The sequence below is a fragment of the Trachypithecus francoisi genome, unplaced genomic scaffold (genome assembly GCF_009764315.1).
Source record: "Trachypithecus francoisi isolate TF-2019V2 unplaced genomic scaffold, Tfra_2.0 Lachesis_group2, whole genome shotgun sequence".
NCBI classification, from domain to species: domain Eukaryota; kingdom Metazoa; phylum Chordata; class Mammalia; order Primates; family Cercopithecidae; genus Trachypithecus; species Trachypithecus francoisi.
The window spans coordinates 107,308,189-107,332,616 of NW_022681465.1; the positions used below are offsets into that span (position 1 = coordinate 107,308,189).

Sequence of the window (24,428 nt, forward strand, 5' to 3'; positions counted from 1 at the left end):
CTGTTCTACTTCTAGAAGTCAGCTTTTCCTGGGAGGAAAAGTGGGCATGGGCTGAAGTGAGAGCTGGGGTGTAGGTGGGTATGAGGACTCCTCAGAGAAAGGAAATAAACAAAAAATATTTATTGAGCTTCTACCACGTATCCAACCCAGTCACTAGTCACTATTTTATCCTCAAACACCTTTAAAACACACGTGTGTGTGTATATATATATAAAATAACTTAAAGTTTAGAGAAGATAAGTAAACTTGGGATCACACCAATGTGAACAAGGGGAGAAGCCTGTCCGGGTGTGGTGGCTCATTCCGGTAATCCTAGCACTTTGGGAGGCTCAGTGGGGAGGATCACATGAAGCCAGGAGTTCCAGACTAGACTGGACAAGATAGGGAGACCCCACTTCTATTTTCTAATAGAAATTAACATAAAAAATAGAGAAAATTTCTTTATACATTGAGCTGAAATTAAACCCCACTGTGGCTTCCACCTATTTTTGCTCGCTGGGGCTACTCAAAACACATCCAAATCCTCTTCTACAAGCGAATCCTTCAAATATTTGAAAACACCTATATCTCTCTTCTGTGCTCTTCCCATACCAATGTTTAAATGGGTAACAGTAGACTTTGTTTTAATAGATCTTTTTTTTTTTTTTTTTTTTTGGAATGAGAAAATAACTTTATTTCATTGTGGGGAGCAGGCCGATGTCCAGCCTCAGAACTTCTGGAACTGCTTCGTGGTGCCAGCAGCCTTGGTGACCTTGAGCACGTTGAAGCGCGCTGTCTCGCTCAGGGGCCGACACTCGCCCACTGTGACGATGTCCCCGATCTGGATGTCCCTGAAGCAGGGGGACAGGTGCACAGACATGTTCTTGTAGTGCTTCTCGAAGCGGTTGTACTTGCGGATGTAGTGGAGGTAGTCTCGGTGGATGACAACGGTCCTCTGCATCTTCATCTTGGTCACCACACCAGAGAGGATCCGCCCTCGAATGGAGACATTACCAGTGAAGGGGCATTTCTTGTCAATGTAAGTGCCCTCAATAGCCTCTCTGGGTGTCTTGAAGCCCAGACCGATGTTCTTGTAGTACCGCGGGAGCTTCTCCTTGCCAGTTTCTCCCAGCAGGACCCTGTTTTTGTTTTGAAAGATGGTCGGCTGCTTTTGGTAGGCATGCTCAGTCTGAATGTCCGCCATCTTCCCGGCCGCCCGAAAAAGGCAATAGATCTTTTAAAAAGCAAATAAAAAGTAAGACATGCCGGGTGCGGTGGCTCATGCCTGTAATCTCAGCACTTTGGGAGGCGGAGGTGGGAGGATCAGGAGATCAGGAGTTCGAGACTAGCCTGACCAACATGGTGAAACCCTGTCTCTACTAAAAACACAAAAATTAGCCAGATGCGGTGGTGCACGCCTGTAACCCCAGCTACTCGGGAGGCTACGGCTAGAGAATTGCTTGAACCCAGGAGGCGGAGGTTGCAGTGAGCCGAGATGGCGCCACTGCACTCCAGCCTGGGAAACAGAACGAGACTCCGACTCGAAGAAAAAAAAAAAGTAAGACATTACCAATATGATGCCAACTCTCATGCACTCATGCACTTATCCCCAACCCCACACTTCTCCTCTCCCACCCCTTCTATCTGCTCATGTATTTATTTAGTCTATGGGATCCCAATACAGAGGAGCCCTGGTGGACGCATTTATAGTGCAGCAATGAATAGAAGACAGTGGCAGTCTTCGACTAGAGTTGAAATGTGATAAACATTTATACACTGTGTTTATAAACCGTGTAACTCTAACCAATTTATCTAGTCTTTCTAAGTTCAATTTCCTCGTCCATAAAATGGGAAGAATAATCATACTTATTGCGCTGGTTGTTACAGGGATTAAACAAGATAATTATCTAAAGCTTTGGCATTTGGGGCTGAAAGTAGCCATTCCATGTCTTCATCACGCTCCACCTCACCCTTGCCTCCGCCCGCCCCGCCCCTTGTGCTCCCCACCGCTTTCGTGGTGTCCGCAGCTGCCTCTACAATAAAAAACGCATCCCTCCTCCTGCAGTGTCCACCGCACCGGGAAGCCCTCTCTGTATCAGTTACCAACCACAATTGCAGTGAGTTCGGATCGTGGCTTTCCCACAGTCAGGAAAAGTGAGGGAGACCGACCACCCGGTTCTCTAGGAGTAAGTAAAGGTTAAAGGTAGTTCGCGGCATAACCCAGGCTGGGATTAACCCGTGGTCCCAGCGCTCCTGCTATTCGCATTCCAAAGCGGACACCTCATGCGCTCAACCCAGCCCGCAGGCGGCTCCAGCAGTCTAGGGGACCTGGCGCGCGTCCGGGGAGCCGGGGCGCAGCCGCGCAAGGCAGGTGGCTGGGGGCGGGGCCAGGGCGCGTGTTCCGGTCCCGGGGCGTGGCCTCCCGCAGGTGAGTCCCGCTGCGCCTTCGGTTTCCCTGAAACCTAACCCGCCCTGGGGAGGAGCGCAGAGGCTCCGATTCGGGGCAGATGAGAGGCTGACTTTCTCTCGGTGCGTCCAGTGGAGCTCTGAGTTTCGAATCCGTGGCGGCGGATTCCCAGCGCGCCCGGCGTCGGGGCTTCGGGGAGGATGCGGAGCCGCAGCGCGGCGTGGCTGCTGGGGTCAGCCATCCTGCTGGCAGCCTCTGTCTCCTGCAATGGCACCATCCAAGGTGAGAAACCTGGCCAAGGAGGGCTCTTATCGCTGAGGAGCTGGGGTCCTGGGCACGCTGGGCAAACGGTGATCCGGTCAGGTGCGCGGAGGGGTTCTGCTGCCGGCACCCATCTCCACGAATCCCTTAGCCTCTCCTTGGTGACTTTGATGGGGGGTCTCTGCGCCAAGGAGGCACCCAGGTGGGACATGCGGGAGCAGCTGAAGTTGGCAGAGCCCGGCAGAGGCAGAGATTTCCCCAAAGACCCCACTTCCCGTAGAGGCTGTCATGCTGGGCACCCCCCAGGCCCCAGCGTGGGTTCGGGGAAAGGGAGGGAAGGAAGGAGTAGCTGTGTCTAAAGGGTACCCAGAGGACCCAGTCCCCTCCCCGGGCTTGGTTGCTTTGTAAACACTAAGTCATTAAGAGCTTTTCCCCTACTTTCCTCTCTGGCTTCCGCGGGGCCGGTGGAGTTAGCGAACTGATTGCGCAGGGCAGGGCGGAGTGGTGGGAACTGGCGGAGTGGGTGGGAACCCGCGGCCCGGAAGCCTTCTAGGTTGTTTTTTGCGCCCCCCTCCCCCAACTACTGGAAGTCTTTCTTCGGGTTCTGCCCCTGGCGTTCGAGATCCACCCGGGGCCCGCGGCTCCTGGCACCCATGGTGGAAGGCCTGGGGTATGAAATTCAGGGCCGGACTCTGCTGGGTTCTGGTGGTAATGAGCGTTCAGGCCCGTTGGGCGTCACAAGGATTTACGAGCGGAACTTCTTGGACGCTGCCTTATATTTGACCAGTTGACTCTCTGGACCTGGGGTTCCGGGACTTGCCTAGTGTGCCACCCGGAGCGACCACTGGCTGCCACCCAGGTCTGCAGGCCGGAGGCTGGCCGCCCTGGGAACAGAGCAGCACTTGCGCCCGGCCGCCACGTTCCTTGGGTGTACTGCCCTGGGTGTGCTCGAACTTGTACTGCTGGGAATGTGTTCTTCCGGGCCCAGCAGGCCTCGCTGTAGCCGTGGGGGATGTTTGACCTGCGATCGCGCCACTGTGATCCTAACTGAGGCCCCGCTGTTTGGGGCAGCCTGGGTAGCAAAGGGAGGTTTTAATTTCCCTCAGAAATGTGCAGACTTGCTGTAAAAGGCATTTCTCACTTTTATCCTCCTCTTCATAAAGAGGAGGTAAAAGAGCAAATCACAGTGGGTTGGAATTAGATGGAAGAATGTGATTCTTTTCCCTCTTCACTTAGGGAAAAGGGTATTAATGGTGTAAGCTTGAAAACTGTGCACCTCTGATATACTTTTTATTAATCAGCATCAGAATAAAGGCATTTAGTTCCAGGAAGTATTGAAAACTGTAATGAACACGTCTCCTCTATGTCCTTTGAAGTTGGGAACTTAAAATTCAGGAACAAAGGTTAGTATGTGCAAACTTTAAAAAAATACATGTTGGTATAGATGATTCAACATCTTTATGATCAGAGGTCCCTCTAGGAAGCATGCCCCGATTATTTGGCTTGTTCTTGTTTACCCCTCTTGATGGGGAATTGGGAGATCCCTGGAGTATAAGGCGAACTTGATTTAACAATAAGGGCCGGGCACGGTGGCTCAAGCCTGTAATCCCAGCACTTTGGGAGGCCGAGACGAGCGGATCACGAGGTCAGGAGATCGAGACCATCCTGGCTAACACGGTGAAACCCCGTCTCTACTAAAAAATACAAAAAACTAGCCGGGCGAGGTGGTGGCGCCTGTAGTCCCAGCTACCCGGGAGGCTGAGGGGGGAGAATGGCGTGAACCCGGGAGGCGGAGCTTGCAGTGAGCTGAGATCCGGCCACAGCACTCCAGCCTGGGTGACAGAGCGAGACTCCGTCTCAAAAAAAAAAAAAAAAAAAAATAAGGAAAAATCAGGTTACTTGTTAACTAGAGCCACTTAATATTGCACCTTGTTCCTCATCCTCCCCCCACCATACTTTTATTCCCTTGCAGGGTAACTTTCCCAAAGGGTTAGCGAAGTAACACTGAGAATTGATTTAGGCAGATGGAGCTTTCCTCCCACCTTAAAACTAAATTGATTTTAATAAATACCGTGTCAGCAAAGCTTTTCTGCCCTCAGGGTAGATCTTTGCTCATTGCCTTTTAACCAGTCCTTCTGTGTGCCCCTCAAGTGGCTGCAAGGCCGATTTGGGGTTTGATTTTCTTCCCAAAGCCTCACTCCGAAAGACTGCCTCAGAGAAAGGAACTCAGCCTAGATCACAGCCTTCTCAGGGTACAGGTGAGGGACACTGAATTGGGGAGGAGGCAAGGCAAGGAAAACACTTGGAAATCGCAGCCCCTCTTCATATGTTTAATACATGTCTTCACTGCATCGTTAACTCCTGGAGGCAGGGGACCCTACCATCCTTTCCATCATGTGTAGCATAGTCTCATCACCTAAGGGACCTCAGTAAATAGCAAATGAATGAAGTGAGGAGTCTTGCCCAGAGTACCCTGGCTGGTCCATGTGGTGTTCATTTCAGTCAGCTTCTCTCTGCCACTTACTTATTTTTTTCCACCATTTTACGGGCCTAGGTCATTCCATTTATCTTTTTGAGACTGGAACTTCTGTTTTCTTTATAATAGGTTTGGTGTTTCTTTTTTTTTTGAGTCTCATTCTGTTGCCCAGGTTGGAGTGCAGTGGTGCGATTTTGGCTCATTGCAACCTCCACCTCTCCCGGGCTCAAGGAAATCTCCTGCCTCAGCCTCACGAGTAGCTGGGACTACAGGCGTGCACCGCCACCCCCAGGTAATATTTTTTTAGAGGCAGTCTCTCTCTGTCGCCCAGGCTGGAGTGCAGTGGCATGATCTCGGCTCACTGCAACCTCTGCCTCCTGGGTTCAAGCAATTCTCCTGTCTCAGCCTCCTGAGTAGCTGGGGCTACAGGCACGCACCACCACGCCCGGCTAATTTTTGTATTTTTAGTAGAGGCAGGGTTTCACTATATTGGTCAGGCTGATCTCAAATTCCTGACCTCAGGTGATCCATCTGCCTTCAGCCTCCCATAGTGCTGGGATTACAGGTGCCTTATCTATAATTGTTTTTTAAATTATAAAAACAATATGTGATCACTAGGGAAAAATGAGCCAAAACAAAAGGAAAACAAAGGAAAAATTTAATTAAATCACCCTGAACTTCAGTACCAAAGTAGCCACTGCTAACATTTCAGCTTATATCTTTTCCCACTCTTTATTACATCCATGCACAAAATATGTATTCACAAATACAGAAAATATGTTTGTGCAAGTATGGGATTATATAAGCAGATCAGTATCATGTCAATACATATAAAACATTTTTAATGACTAAAATGTTATAGAAGGATGTATCAATTTTAAAAATTAGTCCTCTGTTGATAGATATGTGGTATTTCCAATTTTTCTCCCCCCCTCCCCCGAGATGGAATCCCGCTCTGTCACCCAGGCTGTAGTGCAGTGGCACAATCTTGGCTCACTGCAACCTCTACCTACCAGGTTCAAGTGACTCTCATGCCTCAGCCTCCGGAGTACCTGTGACTACAGGCGCACACCACCACACCCAACTAATTTTGCATTTTTGGTATAAATGGGGTTTTGCCATGTTGGCCAGGCTGGTCTCGAACTCCTGTCCTCAAGTGATCCACCTGCCTCGACCTCCCAAAATGCTGGAATTATAGGCATGAGCCACCGTCCCTGGCCAAAGTTTTGTAAAATGACAGAACACTGCAATGAACTGGAAGATAGGAATTTAAATTTGATCCTTTTGCTTGCCTTGTAGTTACTAAGTAACCTTGATAGATGATGTTTTAGTAAATCTGTATTTGACATTCTTACGGTTTTATTAGCTTGGCAAGTGTTGAAGAAAACAGTTCATTCTGAAAGAACACTTGTGAAAATGTACTAAAAGTTTAGGGAGGGGCACCCCACAAGTGAAACCTTTGTTTTTTCAGTCTGTGCTCCCAAGAGCACAGAGGAGCTCCCACAAGAGGAGTATACTTAAAGTAAAAATTAAATTAAAAATTTTAGGCTGGGCGCAGTGGCTCACACCTGTAATCCCAGCACTTTGGAAGTCGAGGCGGGCGGATCACGAGGTCAGGAGATCGAGACCATCCTGGCTAACACGGTGAAACCCAGTCTCTACTAAAAATACAAAAAATTAGCCTGGCGGGGTGGCGGGCGCCTGTAGTCCCAGCTACGCGGGAGGCTGAGGCAGGAGAATGGCCTAAACCCAGGAGGCGGAGCCTGCAGTGAGCTGGGATCCGGCCACTGCACTCCAGCTTGGGCGACAGAGGGAGAGACTCTGTCTCAAAAAAAAAAAAATTTAGGCTGGGCACGGTGGCTTATGCCTGTAATCCCAGCACTTTGGAAGTTGAGGCAGGCGGATCACGAGGTCAGGAGATCGAGACCATCCTGGCTAACACAGTGAAACCCAGTCTCTACTAAAAATACAAAAAATTAGCTGGGCGTGGTGGCAGGCGCCTGTAGTCCAAGCTACTCGGAGGCTGAGGCAGGAGAATGGCGTGAACCCAGGAGGTGGAGCTTGCAGTGAGTCGAGATGGTGCTGCTGCACTCCAGCCTGGGCAACAGAGCGAGACTCCGTGTCAAAAAAAAAAAGTTTTACATGCAGATTTTCCCAAAAAATGTGTAAATCAGAAGGGTCTAAAAAAAAAGTGAAACTCATACTTTCTGTTCTCCAATTTCAGCACAACTTCTCAGGTTTTGTTTGGTTGGTTGGTTGGCTGGTTTGTTGGTTGGTTCGTTGGTTGTTTTTTTTTGAGATGGAGTCTCGCTCTGTTGCCCAGGCTGGAGTGCAGTGATGTGATCTCAGCTCACTGCAACCTGCGCCTCCCAGCTTGAAGTGATTCTCCTGCCTCAGCCTCTCAAGTAGCTCGGATTACAGATGTGCACCAACACCTCCGGCTAATTTTTGTATTTTTAGTAAAGCCAGAATTTTGCCATATTGGCCAGGCTGGTCTTGAACTCCTGACCTCAAGTGATCCGCCTGCCTTGGCCTCCCAAAGTGCTGAGATTACAGGGGTTTCTGGCCATCAGCTCAACTTCTCTATGCACAAATGATTTATAGGAATAGACGGAGCATACTGTACTGTACGTACTGTGGTATGATTTATCTTTTTTTACCTAATCTATTCATAGTCAGTGTATAGAAATTTGTACAAACTTTTTTTTTTTTTTTGAGACGGAGTCTTGCTCTGTTGCCCAGGCTGGAGTGCAGTGGTGCGATCTCGGCTCACTGCACGCTCTGCCTCCCGGGTTTATGCCATTATCCTGCGGCTAACTTTTTGTATTTTTTTTTTTTTTTTTTTTTTTTTTTTTTTAGATGGAGTCTCGCTCTGCCGCCCAGGCTGGAGTGCAGTGGCCGGGTCTCAGCTCACTGCAAGCTCCGCCTCCTGGGTTTACGCCATTCTCCTGCCTCAGCCTCCCAAGCAGCTGGGACTACAGGCGCCCGCCACATCGCCGGCTAGTTTTTTGTATTTTTAGTAGAGACGGGGTTTCATCATGTTAGCCAGGATGGTCTCGATCTCCTGACCTCGTGATCCGCCCGTCTTGGCCTCCCAAAGTGCTGGGATTACAGGCTTGAGCCACTGCGCCCGGCCAATTTTTTGTATTTTTAGTAGAGACAGCGTTTCACCGTGCTAGCCAGGATGGTCTCGATCTCCTGACCTCGTGATCCACCCGCCTCAGCCTCCCAAAGTGCTGGGATTACAGGCGTGAGCCACTGCGCCCGGCCCTGTATAAACTTTTGTAGGAGGGGTAATTGAACTAGTCCTCCCCACCACACTACTGCCCCCCCGCCCCCCGCAGCCCTGCTTTTTTTTAAAAAGAGACTGGTTCTGGCTGTCACCCAGGCTGGAGTGCAGTGGCAGGATCATAGCTCACTGTAACTATCTCAGCTCCCAAGTAGCTGGGGCTATGACTAGGTTGCCATTATGCCTGACCTGAACTACTCCCCTTCTTCCCGCCCACCCCCAAACCCCAGATGGAGTCTTACTCTGTCACCCAGGTTGGAGTGCAGTGGTGTGATCTCAGCTCACGCAACCTCCGCCTCCCAGGTTCAAACCATTCTCCTGCCTCAGCCTCCCAAGTAGCTTGGATTACAGGTGCCCGCCACCACACCCAGCTAATTTTTGTATTTTTAGTAGAGACGGGGTTTCACCACGTTGGCCAGGCTGATCTCAAACTCCTGACCTCGTGATCCTCCCGCCTTAGCCTCCCAAAATGCTTGAATTATAGGTGTCAGCCACTGCACCAGGCCCTGAACTACTCCCCTTTTTGATAGATGTTGAAATTAACATCTTTGTTTCACCATGCTAGACAATGTTCCAGTAAATATTCTTGTACATAGAATAACTTTGTGCACTTTAGCTGGTAGGTGCAGGACAAATTCCTAGAAATAAATTGCTAGGTCATATGGCAAATACATTTAAAATTTTGATATGTTTTGCCAAATTACCCACCAAAAATATTAAACCAATTTATACTCCTTTGAGATACAAAATTCAAATAATATAGAGAGGTGTAAAATAAAAGAAAAGTTCTCTTGTCTCCAGCTATTCTACTTCACAGAGCCAGCCACTTTTTATTGTTTGGTGGATATCCTTCTAGACTTCAGATTTTGCAAATTGTACATTATAATTTTCTTTCTTTCTTTCTTCTTTCTTTCTTTCTTTCTTTTTTTTTTTGAGACAGAGTCTTGCTCTGTCGCCAGGCTGAAGTGCAGTGGTGTGATCTCGGCTCACTGCAACCTCCGCCTGCCGGGTTCATGTGATTCTCCTGCCTCAGCCTCCCGAGTAGCTGGGAGGCACACGCCACTATGCCCAGCTAATTTTTATATTTTTTAGTAGAGATGGGGTTTCACCATGTTGGGCAGGATGGTCTCGATCTCTTGACCTCGTGATCCGCCCGCCTTGGCCTCCCAAAGTGCTGGGATTACAGGCGTGAGTCACCGTGCCCAGCCAGTTTCTTTTTTCAATTGACTGTTTATTGTGGCTGTCTTTCCATTTCAATATTATTGGCTAGTATAATGTCTACCCTTAGTGATAGGGATGATGCCAGGGACATGTTAAGTTAGGAATAGGAATAAGGAGCTGTTTATAACTGAGTAGGGGATGCTGCCTTGAGCATCTGTGAGTGTGTATTTTTGCACACTTGGGCAATAATTGTTTATTACAGCCGTAGAAATGGGAATGTAATTGTAGCCAGACACTTTATATGTGTTTAAACTTCATTTGTGCAGTTAGTCTCCCCTCAGCTCTGTGAAATAGAAATGATTTTACCTGGTTGACAATTGGGAGCTGGGATAGTATTGGTTCTCTAGACAAGCTCTGTGAGTTCTGGTGAGTGGTAAGGACACTGTAGAGTCAGAGCCGATGCACTGGGCTGAAAGGGCTTCAGAGACCTTCAAGTAGCGTCTTGACATTTACCAGTGTTCTAGAACAGTTAATACCAACAATAGTTTTGATGGAGACCATTAAAGGTTATATGTTGAAATATTCTAAGAAAAAAATCCATTAAAAAAAAAAATTGCAGGCCGGGCGCGGTGGCTCAAGCCTGTAATCCCAGCACTTTGAGAGGCCGAGACAGGCGGATCACAAGGTCAGGAGATCGAGACCATCCTGGCTAACACGGTGAAACCCCGACTCTATTAAAAAATACAAAAAACTAGCCGGGCGAGGTGGCAGGCGCCTGTAGTCCCAGCTACTCGGGAGGCTGAGGCAGGAGAATGGCGTAAACCCGGGAGCTGGAGCTTGCAGTGAGCTGAGATCCGGCCACTGCACTCCAGCCTGGGCGACAGAGCGAGACTCTGTTTCAAAAAAAAAAAAAAAAAAATTGCTATATTGCCTTTCCTTGTTCCTTTTTGGTCTTTATTTTAGTGTTCTTATTTAAAACAGATTTTGAGCACTCTTTTTTTTATGTTGAAAAGATATATATATATATTTAGAATTAGGCAGCTGGACTCAGTTTAGATGATCCCAATTTTGTTGGCAACATCCACAGTGTCGTAATCAGAAGCTAGTCGAACATATGCCTTTTTCTCTCCATCAGGCCGAATCAGGGTGTTGACCTTGGCCACATCAATGTCATAGAGCTTCTTCACAGCCTGTTTAATCTGGTGCTTGTTGGCTTTAACATCCACAATGAACACAAGTGTGTTGTTGTCTTCTATCTTCTTCATGGCCGACTCAGTGGTCAGCGGAAACTTGATGATAGCATAGTGGTCAAGCTTGTTTCTCCTGGGGGCGCTCTTCCGAGGATATTTGGGCTGCCTCCAGAGTCGTAGTGTCTTGGGCGGCCGGAAGGTGGGTGACGTGCGGATCTTCTTTTTTTTGTGGCTCTGGACACCTTTCAACACTGCTGTCTTGGCCTTTAAAGCCTTGGCTTTGGCTTCGGCTTTAGGAGGGGCAGGAGCTTCGGTCTTCGCTTTCGGCGCCAACTTGTGAAAAGGTTGAGCACTCTTTATGTGAGCTTTCCTGACTTGGTACATGCTTATTTTTATGGAGAATTTTAATCTTATAGCAGTATACTATTACATGAATTCCGTGTACCCACCACTCAACTTCAATAATTATTAACTGTTGGCTAATCTTGTTTCATCTATTCCCCAACCCACCTGCCACCCCCTTCCCTGTTATTTCTTTTCTGTTTTTTTCCCTTTCCTATGATACTGAGCCTGTGTTTTTTTTTTTAACAGCTTTACCAAGAATTCCATATCAGATAATTTACACACCATACAATTCACCCCTTTAAACTGTACAATTTAGTGGCTTTTAGTGTATTCATAGAACTATTCAACCATTACCACAAACACTTTCAGAACATTTTTATTACTCTGGAAGAAACACCTTAGCTGTCATTCACCAATCTTCCGGTCTTAGCCCTTGGCAAACGATTCTCCTGCCTCAGCCTCCCAAGTAGCTGGGACTATAGGCGTGTGCCACCACACCCAGCTAATTTTTGTATTTTTAGTAGAGATGGGGTTTCACCATGTTAGCCAGGCGGGTCTCAAACCCCTGACATCGTGATCCGCCTGCCTCGGCCTCCCAAATTGCTGGGATTACAGGCATGAGTCACCGCGTCCAGCCATATAGTAACTCTTTAACCATTTGAGGAACTGAAGATAATTTCCCACAATAACTGTACGTTTTATTTTATTTATTTTATTTTATTTTATTTTATTTTTTTTTTGAGACGGAGTCTCGCTCTGTCGCCCAGGCTGGAGTGCAGTGGCCGGACCTCAGCTCACTGCAAGCTCCGCCTCCTGGGTTTACACCATTCTCCTGCCTCAGCCTCCCGAGTGGCTGGGACTACAGGCGCCTGCCACCTCGCCCGGCTAGTTTTTTGTATTTTTTTTTTTAGTAGAGACGGGGTTTCACCATGTTAGCCAGGATGGTCTCGATCTCCTGACTTCGTGATCCGCCCGTCTCGGCCTCCCAAAGTGCTGGGATTACAGGCTTGAGCCACCGCGCCCGGCTATTTATTTTAAATAGACATGGTTTCACTCTGTCACCCAGGCTGGAGTGCAGTGGCGCGATCTTGGCTCACTGCAACCTGTGTCTCCTGGTTCAAATGATTCTCCTGTCTCACCGTCCCAAGTTGCTGGGATTACAGGTGTATGCCACCATGCCTGGCTAATTTTTGTATTTTTAGTACAGGTGGGGTTTCACCATGTTGGCCAGGCTGGTCTCGGACTCCTGACCTCAGGTGATCTACCCACCTCGGCCTCCCATAGTGTTGGGATTAGAAGTGTGAGCCACTTTGCCCAGCCGTGCACCATTTTGTATTCCTACCAGCAGTGTCTGAGGGTTTCAATTCCTGTGGTTGTGAAATAAATCTCAGATATCATTTCATCCTAAAATACTTTAGAATGTATTAATAAAGTATGAGGGATTTCTTTTTCAAATATAAACATAATGCCATTATAGTATCTACTAACATTAATTTTTAATATAATCAAATATTCAGTCAGTATTCAAATTTCTTTTTTTCTTTTTTTTAAGAGACAAGGGCCTTACTCTGTCACCCAGAGTGGAGTGCAGTGGCGCAATCTCACTGAATCATTGAACTCCTGGTCTCAAGTGATCCTCCCATTTCAGCTTTCCAAGTAGCCAGGACTACAGGTGCGCGCCACCATGCCTGGCTAATTTTTTTTTTTTTTTAATGTTTTGTAGAGACAGGGTCTTGCTATGTTGGCCAGGCTAGTCTCAAACTCTTGGCCTCAAGCAATCCTTCTACCTCAACCTCAAAAAGCACTGGGATTATAGGCATGAACAACCATGCCTGGCTCTGTGTTCAAATTTCTAATTGTCTCATAAATGTCATTTTAGGCCGGGTGCAGTGGCTCATGCCTGTAATTCCAGCACTTTGGGAGGCTGAGGTGGGCAGATCACTTGAGATCAGGAGTTCGAGACCAGCCTGACTAACATGGTGATACCCCATCTCTACTAAAAATACAAAAATTAGCTGGGTATAGTGATGCGCACCTGTAATCCCAGCTACTTGGGAGACTGAGGCAGGAGAATTGCTTGAACCTGGGAGATGGAGGTTGTAGTGAACCAAGATTGCACCATTGCACCCCAGCCTGGCTGACGGAGTGAGACTCCATCTCAAAAAAAAAAAAAAAAAGGTATTTTTATGGTTTGTTTGAATCAGGATTCAAAGAAGGTACATACATATGACTGATATGTCTTTTAGATCTTCTACTCTATAAATTTCACCTCCACACCTTTCTTTTCCTTTTGTCTTCTTCTTCTTTTTTTTTTTTTAAGAGATGGGGTCTTGCTATTTGCCCAGGCTGGTCTTAAATCCCTGGTCTCAATAAATCCTCCTGCTTTGGCCTCCTAAAGTGCTGGGTATTGAAGGCGTGAGGTACTGTGCCTGGCCCTCTTTCTTATTTTTTGCCTTATAATTAATATTTTGTGAAAAACAGGCCCTTATCCTGTAGCAGTTCCCAGAGTCTCGATTTTACTGACTACATTCGTAGTGTTTAACACTTTGCCACCTTCATTTCCATTAATTTGGTGTTGGATACATCCCACAATAACTGCACCCGTTGCTCAGTCTATAACGCTGATCAAGCACTGAATCCAACACCAAATTAATTTCTAGTGTGTTACTTTCTAATTGTTACATCGTTGTCATTCTAAGTTAAGTGGCCTGTGAAATCAATGTTAAAGAATAATAACTGGCTTTTTATAATAATGGAATAGAATACAATAGAAAGTATCAGTGCACCCTGTTTAATAAGAATAATTATTATTTTGTGAAACTTTTTTCTACTATGGATATGTGTATTGGGAACTGGGTTACTATGTAGAATATGGTTCTTAGGCGTTATGGTCAAATATTTGAAGAACACTGTAATATGTAGGATTTTTTTTTTAATTTAAAAACAACATATGTTCTTTTTGAAGAATTATGGAAAAAAAAAATAGAACCATTAGAAATAGGACTATCCGAGGCCGGGCGCGGTGGCTCAAGCCTGTAATCCTAGCACTTTGGGAGGCCGAGACGGGCGGATCACGAGGTGAGGAAATCGAGACCATCCTGGCTAATACAGTGAAACCTCGTCTCTACTAAAAAAAATACAAAAAACTAGCCGGGCGAGGTGGCGGGCGCCTGTAGTCCCAGTTACTCAGGAGGCTGAGGCAGGAGAATGGCGTGAACCCGGGAGGCGGAGCTTGCAGTGAGCTGAGATCCGGCCACAGCACTCCAGCCTGGGCGACAGAGCGAGACTCTGTCTCAAAAAAAAAAAAAAGAAAGAAATAGGACTATCCTACTATCCTAGGCATATTAGTTTCTTGTGGCTACCGTAACAAATTGCCATATACTAAATAAATATGTAAAACAACACATTTATTCTGTCAGTTCTGGAGGCCAGAAGTCTGAAATCAAGGAATTGGGGCCACATGTCCTCCAAAAGCTCTAAGGGAGAGTCCATTCCTCGCCTTTTCCAGCTTGCAGTGGCTGCCGGCATTTCTTGGCATTCTTGGCCTGTTCCTTGACGTGACTCCAATCTCTGCCTCCATTCTCATGTCACTCACTCCTCTGGCTTCTCTTTTTCTGCGTGTTGCAGATCTCTTTCTGCCTTTCTCTTTTTTTGTTGTTGTTTGATACAGACTTTAACTCTGTCGCCCAGGCTGGAGTGCAGTGGCACAACCTTGGCTTACTGCAACCTCTGCCTCCCGGGTTCAAGCGATTCTCCTGCCTCAGCCTCCCAAGTAGCTGGAACTACAGGCACACGCCACCACACCTGGCTGATTTTTGTATTTTCAGTAGAGACAGGATTTCACCATGTTGGCCATGCTTGTCTCGAACTCCTGACCTCAAGTGATCTGCCCACTTTAGCCTCCCAAAGTGCTGGGATTACAGGCGTGAGCCACCGCCCCAGGCCTCTGCCTTTATCTTAAAAAAGACATTTGTCGTTGGATTTAGGGCCCACCTAGATAACCCAGGGAGATCTTCTTATCTCAGGATCCTTAATTGTATCTGCAAAGACCTTTTTGCTAAATAATGTTCACGGAGTCTGGGGATTAGGACATAGACTTCTCTTTTGGGGGTACCACCTTTCAACCTACTACACTAAGTGAAAAGTGAAATATTGATCTCTACATCCCCCAACACTCCACCCAGGCTAGCATCCCAAATAGAAGCGTTAAGATGTGAAAAATTCTGCGGAACATTAGTGTAAAGCTTCTAGTGATGACCAAGCATAACATTATGAGATAAGAGCATAAGTAGGTTTAATATCCTCCCTGGTAATCTGCAGTGCCAGTATTGCCCTGTCCTCTCTGCCTGGTGAAGCCTACTTTTCCCCAGAATTAGAGTAAAATTCTTTGGCATCCTTAAATTGTCCTTACTTACTCCTGCAGGTTCATGTATACTTAGGGGCAGAATGTAGGGAGGACATGCCATTCATTTCTTTGTGGTTTTTAAGATCAACTTCATAATATAAGAGAGGGAGAATAAGTTAGCTTGTCATGCTACATGCTTGGAAGTCAGAACACAGATCTGTCATCAGTACAGCCACCTGTCCAGGCTAGACAGTTTCCCTGCCAGCTGGCCTCCCTGGGACCTTCTCCAGGAAGCCAGCACATGAACAGGGGAAATCCCTGCCCACTGTTGAGGCTATCCTTGTGGGTGAAAAGGGAATGTCCCTTGTGGTCCTGGGAATCTCCCTGTGGCAAGGTCTGAGTAGGGTATGATGAATTGAATAGGCCAGGATGGATCCTGGCTCAGGACTGGAGTGGAACAGAAGGCCATTATGAAGTGGGAAATTAGAAAACTGGTGTCAGGAGGGGGATCGCTATTTTACACACTTGAGAATTTGGAAAGGAATTACTGCACATTCCTAAACTGATGTCTCTGTCACCCAGGCTGAAGTGCAGTGGCATGATCTTGGATCACTGCAACCTCCACCTTCCGGGTTCAAGCGATTCTCCTGCCTGAGCCTCCTAAGTAGCTGGGATTACAGGCGCGCCTGGCTAATTTTTGTGTTTTTAATAGAGTCGGGATTTCGCCATGTTAGCCAGGCTGGTCTCAAACTCCTGACCTCAGGTGATCCGCCTGCCTCAGCCTCCCAAAGTGCTCAGATTATAGGTGTGAGCCACCATGCCCAGCCAAACCAAATTTTACTAATTGATAAATCAAAGGACTGTTGTTAGTCATGTGATAAGAATAGCTAGAGCTGGGTGTGATGTCTCATGCCTGTAATTCCAGCACTTTGGGAGGCTAAGATGGGAAGACCACTTGAAGCCAGGAGTTCAAGACCAGCTTAGTTAACATAGCAAGACCCCATCTCTAAAAAAATGTAAGTAAAATAAAAAGAATAGCTGGGGACTAATGAATGTGGATAGTTTGTAAAAATAAGTTGAAATATTGTTAGTCTTCTTTATATTCCTAGAAATCAATGTTCCACATGCATCCCACAACTCCTTACAACTCCCAGATACAAAAATACTCACTGTAAGAAAAAAACCCCATAAAACCAAACTAAACCAGACAATAGAAATCCCAATAATCTCATTACACAAAGAAAAGCCCCATAAGCATTTTGTGTAATCCTTTAATAGTATATTTCTGTTTTCATCTAAGGTAATTTCTTTTTTTTTTTTTTTTCCTTTAAATTACATTTATTTTAATGCTGAATTTACTCCCGTGCCATAAGTTTTTGTTTCTTCAGTTTCTTCTGGGATATCTTTTTCTTCTGGGCAACCTCCTCTTCTGGTTTAGGAACAATCTGTTCCTTTTCAGTAAGGATCATCTCAATGTGGCAGGGAGAGCTCATGTATGGGTTAATCCGACCATGAGCTCTGTAGGTCCGTCGGCGCATTTTAGGTGCTTTGTTCACTTGGATATGCTCGATGACCAGAGAATCTACATCTAAACCCTTAAGTTCAGCATTACTCTCTGCATTTTTAAGCATGTGCAGCAAAAATTCAGCACTCTTTTTGGGCCATCGACCTTGTGTCCAGCCCCACTGCTTGGCCTGGGCACACCTGCCAACTCCACCATTGTAACGTCGGAATGGTACACACTGTTTCTGTAAAGTGACATCTTTCAGATACTTCGTGGCTTTTCGAATATGCATACCCTTGATGGCCTGGGCAGTTTCACGAGTGTTCTTAAAGTGAACACGAAGATTGGAACCTCTTGATTTGCATGATTTCGTGGGGTTCTCCGGGTCAAGTGAATAGTGAACCATTTTCCCAGATTACCTCAGGCCGCTTAGGGAAAGAGGAGGAGTGGTGGCTTCTGGGAGAACTCATCATCTAAGGTAATTTCATTTGAGGCTGGGCTCAGTGGCTCACACTTGTAATCTCACCACTTCGGGAGGCTGAGGCGGGAGAATCTTAAGGCCAGGAGTTTGAGAAGAGCCTGGGCAACACAGCGAGATCCTATCTCTACAAAAAGTAAAAAATTAGCCGGGTGTGGTGGTGCGTGCCTGTGGCCTGGCAGTTCAGGAGGATTGCTCGAGCCCAAAAGTTTGAGGCTGCGGTACATTATGATCGCTCCACTACGCTCCAGCCTGGGTACATTAAAAAATGAATAAATGAATGTACTTTCATTTGAACAAACCAGTGTTACTGCTGAAACATTTATTTCTGTAATGACTCTTGTCTTCTTTTCTTGTACAGGAACCAATAGATCCTCTAAAGGAAGAAGCCTTATTGGTAGGGTTGATGGCACATCCCACGTCACTGGAAAAGGAGTTACAGTTGAACAAGGCTTTTCTGTGGATGAGTTTTCTGCATCTGTCCTCACTGGAAAACTGACCACTGTCTTCCTTCCAATTGTCTACACAATTGTATTTGTGGTGGGTTTGCCAAGTAATGGCATGGCCCTGTGGGTCTTTCTTTTCCGAACTAAGAAGAAGCACCCTGCTGTGATTTACATGGCCAATCTGGCCTTGGCTGACCTCCTCTCTGTCATCTGGTTCCCCTTGAAGATTGCCTATCATATACATGGCAACAATTGGATTTACGGGGAAGCTCTTTGTAACATGCTTATTGGCTTTTTCTATGGCAACATGTACTGTTCCATTCTCTTCATGACTTGCCTCAGTGTGCAGAGGTATTGGGTCATTGTGAACCCCATGGGGCACTCCAGGAAGAAGGCAAACATTGCTATTGGCATCTCCCTGGCAATATGGCTGCTCATTCTGCTGGTCACCATCCCGTTGTATGTCGTGAAGCAGACCATCTTCATTCCAGCCCTGAACATCACGACCTGTCATGATGTTTTGCCTGAGCAGCTCTTGGTGGGAGACATGTTCAATTACTTCCTCTCTCTGGCCATTGGGGTTTTTCTGTTCCCAGCCTTCCTCACAGCCTCTGCCTACGTGCTGATGATCAGAATGCTGCGATTTTCTGCCATGGATGAAAACTCACAGAAGAAAAGGAAGAGGGCCATCAAACTCATTGTCACTGTCCTGGCCATGTACCTGATCTGCTTCACTCCTAGTAACCTTCTGCTCGTGGTGCATTATTTTCTGATTAAGAGCCGGGGCCAGAGCCATGTCTATGCCCTGTACATTGTAGCCCTCTGCCTCTCTACCCTCAACAGCTGCATCGACCCCTTTGTCTATTACTTTGTTTCACATGATTTCAGGGATCATGCAAAGAACGCTCTCCTTTGCAGAAGTGTCCGCACAGTAAAGCAGATGCAAGTATCCCTCACCTCAAAGAAACACTCCAGGAAGTCCAGCTCTTACTCTTTAAGTTCAACCACTGTTAAGACCTCCTATTGAGCTTCCCAAGTCCTCAGATGGGAATTGCACCATAGGATGTGGAGCCTGTTTAATGTTATGGGGACGTGTCTCTTATTTCCTAACCAAACGCATCTCACCGCATACCATGTGGATGCAGCACCTCTTAGGATTGCTAGGAGCTCCCTTGTTTGCATGAGAAAAGTAGTCCCTCAAATTAACATCAGTGTCTGTTTCAGAATTCCTCTACTCAGATGTCCCCAGAAACTGAACTAACAGAAGCAGACTTTTCAGAAGATGGTAAAGACAGAAACCCAGTAACTTGCAAAAAGTAGACTTGGTGTGAAGACTCACTTCTCAGCTGAAATTATATATATATATATATATTTTACATCTGGGATTGTGATAGACTTGTTAGGGCTTCAAGGCCCTCAGAGATGATCAGTCCAATCGAATGACCTTACAAATGAGGAAATCAAGATAAATGAACTGCCAGAATCAGGTTTCCAATCAACAGCAGTGAGTTGGGATTGGACAGTAGAATTTCAATGTCCAGTGAGTGAGGTTCTTGTACCACTTCATCAAAATCATTATGGATCTTGGCTGGGTGCGGTGCCTCATGTCTGTAATCCCAGCACTTTGGGAGGCCGAGGCAGGCAGATCACTTGAGGTCAGGAGTTTGAGACCAGCTTGGCCATCATGGCAAAACCTCATCTCTACTAACAATACAAAAGTTAACCAGGTGTGGTGGTGCACATCTGTAATCGAAGTTACTCCGGAGGCTGAGGCACAAGAATCAAGTATCACTTTAACTCAGGAGGCAGAGGTTGCAGTGAGCCGAGATCACACCACTGCATTCCAGCTTGGGTGATAAAATAAAATAATCATGGATCTTGTTAAAATGCAGATTCCTCAGATTCAGTAATGAGAGCTCAAACTCTGGGAACAGGGCCCAGGAATCTGTGTGGTACAAACCTACATGATGTTTATGCACATGAAGATTTGAGAACCATTGTTCTGAATGCTGCTTCCATTTGACAATGATAATTTTCAGAAAGAGAAGCAAACAGTGGTGTCTCTTTTATGTTCAGCTTATAATGAAATCTGTTTGTTGACTTATTAGGACTTTGAATTATTTATTAACCCTTTGAGCTTTTGTATATATTATTATTCAAGAAAAATACAATCAGGATTTTAAACGTGTAAATACAAATTTTGTATAACTTTTTATGACTTCAGTGAAATTTTCAGGCAGTCTGAGTAATAGATTGTTTTGCCACTTAGAATAGCATTTACCACTTAGCATTTTAAAAAATTATCGTTGGAGTATTTATTGTCAGTTTTGTTCACTTGTTATCTAATACGAAATTATAAAACTTTCAGAGAGTTTCGACCACATCTCTTTGGAAAATAGTTTGCAACATATTCAAAAGGTACTTGATGCCAAACTGACTTTATATAATGATTGTATTTGTGACTTTTAAAAATCATTATTTTATTGTGTAATTGATTTATAAATAACACAATTTTTTTTACAGCTTATTTCTGAGTTGTGTGTTTGTTTTGAGGGAAGGAGTGAGAGAAGGGAGGCAACAGCTTTACCCCTCTAAAAGGAAATGATGGACACTCACACCAAACTCTGTGACAACTGTTTCTCATTTAAAAATGTTTTTAGAGGACTGACGCTGTGGCTCATGCGTGTAGTCCCGGCACTTTGGGAGGCTGAGGTAGGTGGATCACCCGAGATCAGGAGTTCAAGACCAGCCTGGACAACATGCCAAGATGCTGTCTCTACTAAAAATACAAAAATTAGCCGGGCGTGGTGGCAAGTTCCTGTAATTCCCAGCTACTCGGGAGGCTGAGGCAGGAGAATCACTTGAACCTGGGAGGAGGAGGTTGCAGTGAGCCGAGATCATGCCATTGCACTCCAGCCTGGGCAACAAGAGTGAAACTCTATCTCAAAAAAAAAAAAAAAAGAAAAGAAAAGTTTTAGAATTCTTTCCACACCTGCATCTGTAGGTTGACCACTTTTCAAGGATAGAAGCTATTTAACATTTGGTGTACATTGTGATGTATGTAATTATTTCCCTACCAACGGCTCCTTAGGTTGTCATCCCCCCACCCTTCTTTTTTTGACTCTTAAAACTGCTGCATCCAGAAGTCCAGACTGGAGTCACTGACAGGTCCTCTGTTGTCCAGGTGTTCTCTTCAAGATTCCATTTGGCCATGCAGCCTTGGAGACAGAAATGGGATGGAACTTGCTGTGTTTATGTTTAATCTCTTACCTTATATGCATAGTGTTTCTTTTGAGTTGCAAATAAATATTCCATTTTTGTTTTCTCAAAAAAAAAAAAAACAGCTGTATCAAATATCTGTGTACAGACATCTGTGAGCATATTTTTTGAGGATAAGTTTCTAGAAGTAGAATGGGCAACTCAAAAGTTAGATGCCTATTTTAAGTTTTGATTGGCCGGGCGCGGTGGCTCAAGCCTGTAATCCCAGCACTTTGGGAGGCCGAGACGGGCGGATCACGAGGTCAGGACATCGAGACCATCCTGGCTAACACAGTGAAACCCCGTCTCTACTAAAAATACAAAAACTAGCCGGGCGAGGTGGCGGGCGCCTGTAGTCCCAGCTACTCGGGAGGCTGAGGCAGGAGAATGGCATAAACCCGGGAGGCGGAGCTTGCAGTGAGCCGAGATCTGGCCACTGCACTCCAGTCTGGGCGACAGAGCGAGACTCCGCCTCAAAAAAAAAAAAAAAAAAAAAAAAGTTTTGATAAGTCTTGCCAAATTGTCTTCAGTAGTGTATACTTCTACCAAAATGGTATATTTTGCACCTGTTTCCTGAAATGCTCATCCACATTCCATGCTCTCAGTCTTTGGTTTCCCAATCTGATTGGGGGAAAAAAAAAAAAGTCATTGTTTTATTGAAGAAGCAGCACAGCCTAGCGGCTAAGGGCTGAATTCTGACTCCATCATTGCTTACATTAGGGACGTTTTTATTACCTCAAGCAGTAAGATAATAAAATGTGACTCATTGTCAAATGGGGATAGTAGTATCTCAGTCCTTACTTGTAAAATTAGGATAATAATTCCTCATAAAGTTAAACTTCCTCATAAAGTTATGAGAATAAAAATATTTGGCACGTTTATGTGATCATAAATATTAAATAATATTATTACTATGCTCTGTGGACGAGACCTGTTTTCTGCTCTGCCCCCTTTCACTTCAGTGTCACTGCTTTCTTTGCCTTCTCTGCTTTGAGTCTCGTTGTGGGCCTGAGAAGTTGTCCTCATTTGTCAGGTGAGAAATGGGAAAATGGTGGGAACAGGATAAAAGGGAGCAGGAACAAATAGTTCACAGAGCCCTGAAGGCCATCTGTAGCTGACTCAGTGGAGAACATTTTTCTAGTGTTCGTCATTTCTTTTTTTTTTTGAGACAGGGTGTCGGTCTGTTACCCAGGCTGCAGTGCAGTGGCTATTCCCACGTGTGATTCCACTACTACTGATCACTATGGGAGTTTTTCCTGCTGCATTTCCTGCCTGAGCTGGTTCACCCCTTCTTAGGCAACCTGGTGGTCCCCTTCTCCCTGGAGGTTACCATATTGATGCTGAACTTAGTGCAGACAATGATCAGCATAGCCTAATACAGCCTCACCCTCCTGGATTCAAGCCGTCCTCCTGCTTCAGCCTCCATATTAGCTAGGGGCTAAAGGAACATGCCAACACTCCTAGCTATACCCTCTTTGTGTGTGTGTGTGTGTGTGTAACTATGCAAATCTCACTACAATGTGGCTATACTTTAAGAATAAATATGTGGCAGGGCACGGTGGCTCATGCCTGTAATCCCAGCACTTTGGGAGGCTGAGGCGGGTGGATCACGAGGTCAAGAGATCGAGACCATCCTGGCCAACATGGTGAAACCTCGTCTCTACTAAAAATACAAAAAATTAGCTGGGCGTAGTGGCGGGTGCCTGTAGTCCCAGCTACTTGGGAGGCTGAGGCAGGAGAATCACTTGAACCCGGGAAGCGGAGCTTGCAGTGAGCCGAGATTGTGCCACTGCACTCCAGCCTGGCGACAGTGAGACTCCGTCTCAAAAAAAAAAAAACAAGAATAAATATGTATGCAATATGTGTACATAGATATCACTTTAACTCCTAAATCAGTTTATATAAATTGTCCTCATTTTTTTTTAACTCATTCACTGCTTCTCATTAATTTATTTTTATTTTATTTTTAGTGAGACAGGGTCTTGCTATGTTACCCAGGCTGGTCTCAAACTCTTGGCCTCCAGAGATCCTCCCACCTCAGCCTCCCAAAGTGCTGGGATTACAGGCATGAGTCACTGTGCCCTGACTATTTCTCATTATTTTTAATGACCAAGTAGTATTTCATGTATGAATGACCCAACATTTAGTCAAAAGTACCTATTAAAGAACAGGTGTTTTTCTTGGTCTATTTTCACCAAGCCTTTGAATAAAGCAAAAGCTTTTTTTTGTTTGTTTGTTTTTTGAAACCGAGTCTCGCTCTGTCATCCAGGCTGGAGTGCAGTGGTGTGATCTCAGCTCATCGCAGCCTCTGCCTTCCAGGTTCAAGCGATTCTCCTGCCTCAGCCTTCTGAGTAGCTGGGATTACAGGCGTCTGCCACCACGCCTGGCTAATTTTTTGTATTTTTGGTAGAAATGGGGTTTCACCAGGTTGGCCAGGCTGGTCTCGAACTCCTGACCTCAGGTGATCCACCCACCTTGGCCTCCCAAAGTGCTGGGATTACAGGTGTGAGCCACCACACCTGGCCCAGCAAAGCTTTTCAAATTGTTTTGTTTTGCCTTTGAAAAGTGGCTTAGAAAAGCCCCTGGTCTATCTGAATTAGGCCCCTGATTGGAAGTGTGAGGAACTCTGGCCCTAGCAGAGTAGTACCTTGGATGTGGTTGTCTTTGCTCTTGTGTTACATGTCATATTGTGGTTTAATTTCTCTAAACTGAGTCCTAAAATGTCTGAAAATGTAAATACTTTGAACTCCACAGGCTTATTTACTAACAGTGAGACTTAAGTTGAAAGTGAACAAAGATTAGCAGTCCTGATGCTCAGAACAAAGGCCAGTGCTAAACTGACTTGGCTGGAGTTGTTTTACGGGCTCTTTCCTAGTGTGTCACCTCAGTGGTTTGCAGCAGGAGCTTCAAACTTGTAATTAATTTCCTGGTTATCAAGATTTCCTAAACTTTAGGGTTATAATCTCATCAGTATGCATAGTTTAGTGATTACAACTTTGTTCCTGAAACATTAACCCTTTGGAGTCCTCTGAGAGGACTATAATTTATTGCAGAATCAAAGGTAATCCTTAGTGTCCTCCGGATCTTGATTAAAATGATGAGTTTTTGCTTTGGTGTTTAGATGTCTCCTCAAAGAGAAGTTTCTGATGTGTCCAGTCCTTTTCTGATACCCAGTTTTGAAGACAAAAACCAAACCCTTAGTGATCAGGGATCTAGCCCCTCCATTTCATTCAAGCCTTGGAACTTCACTGAGATGATTGTCCTACTTAAATGTCAACAATTAGAGTGA

The 24,428-nt window shown here is 45.7% G+C and overlaps 4 protein-coding genes across 4 annotated transcripts; 1 reads left to right on the forward strand and 3 right to left on the reverse strand.

The window, feature by feature from the left end:
• Positions 1-633: 633 nt before the first annotated feature.
• Positions 634-1,211, reverse strand: LOC117065284 (40S ribosomal protein S11-like). The gene has a single exon (XM_033179916.1). The coding sequence runs from the start codon at positions 1,181-1,183 to the stop codon at positions 707-709; it is 477 nt and encodes a 158-aa protein (XP_033035807.1). The 5' UTR covers positions 1,184-1,211; the 3' UTR covers positions 634-706.
• A 1,176-nt stretch (positions 1,212-2,387) lies between these two features.
• On the forward strand, positions 2,388-20,408 carry F2RL1 (F2R like trypsin receptor 1). The gene is made up of 2 exons (XM_033179917.1): positions 2,388-2,668; positions 17,797-20,408. Exons 1-2 carry the CDS (start codon positions 2,587-2,589, stop codon positions 18,906-18,908), a joined length of 1,194 nt encoding a protein of 397 aa, XP_033035808.1. The 5' UTR covers positions 2,388-2,586; the 3' UTR covers positions 18,909-20,408.
• On the reverse strand, positions 10,568-11,147 carry LOC117064647 (60S ribosomal protein L23a-like). Its single transcript, XM_033178647.1, has one exon. The coding sequence runs from the start codon at positions 11,145-11,147 to the stop codon at positions 10,626-10,628; it is 522 nt and encodes a 173-aa protein (XP_033034538.1). The 3' UTR covers positions 10,568-10,625.
• LOC117065286 (60S ribosomal protein L17-like) lies at positions 16,762-17,394 on the reverse strand. Its single transcript, XM_033179918.1, has one exon. It carries the CDS (start codon positions 17,361-17,363, stop codon positions 16,809-16,811), a length of 555 nt encoding a protein of 184 aa, XP_033035809.1. The 5' UTR covers positions 17,364-17,394; the 3' UTR covers positions 16,762-16,808.
• Positions 20,409-24,428: the final 4,020 nt, after the last annotated feature.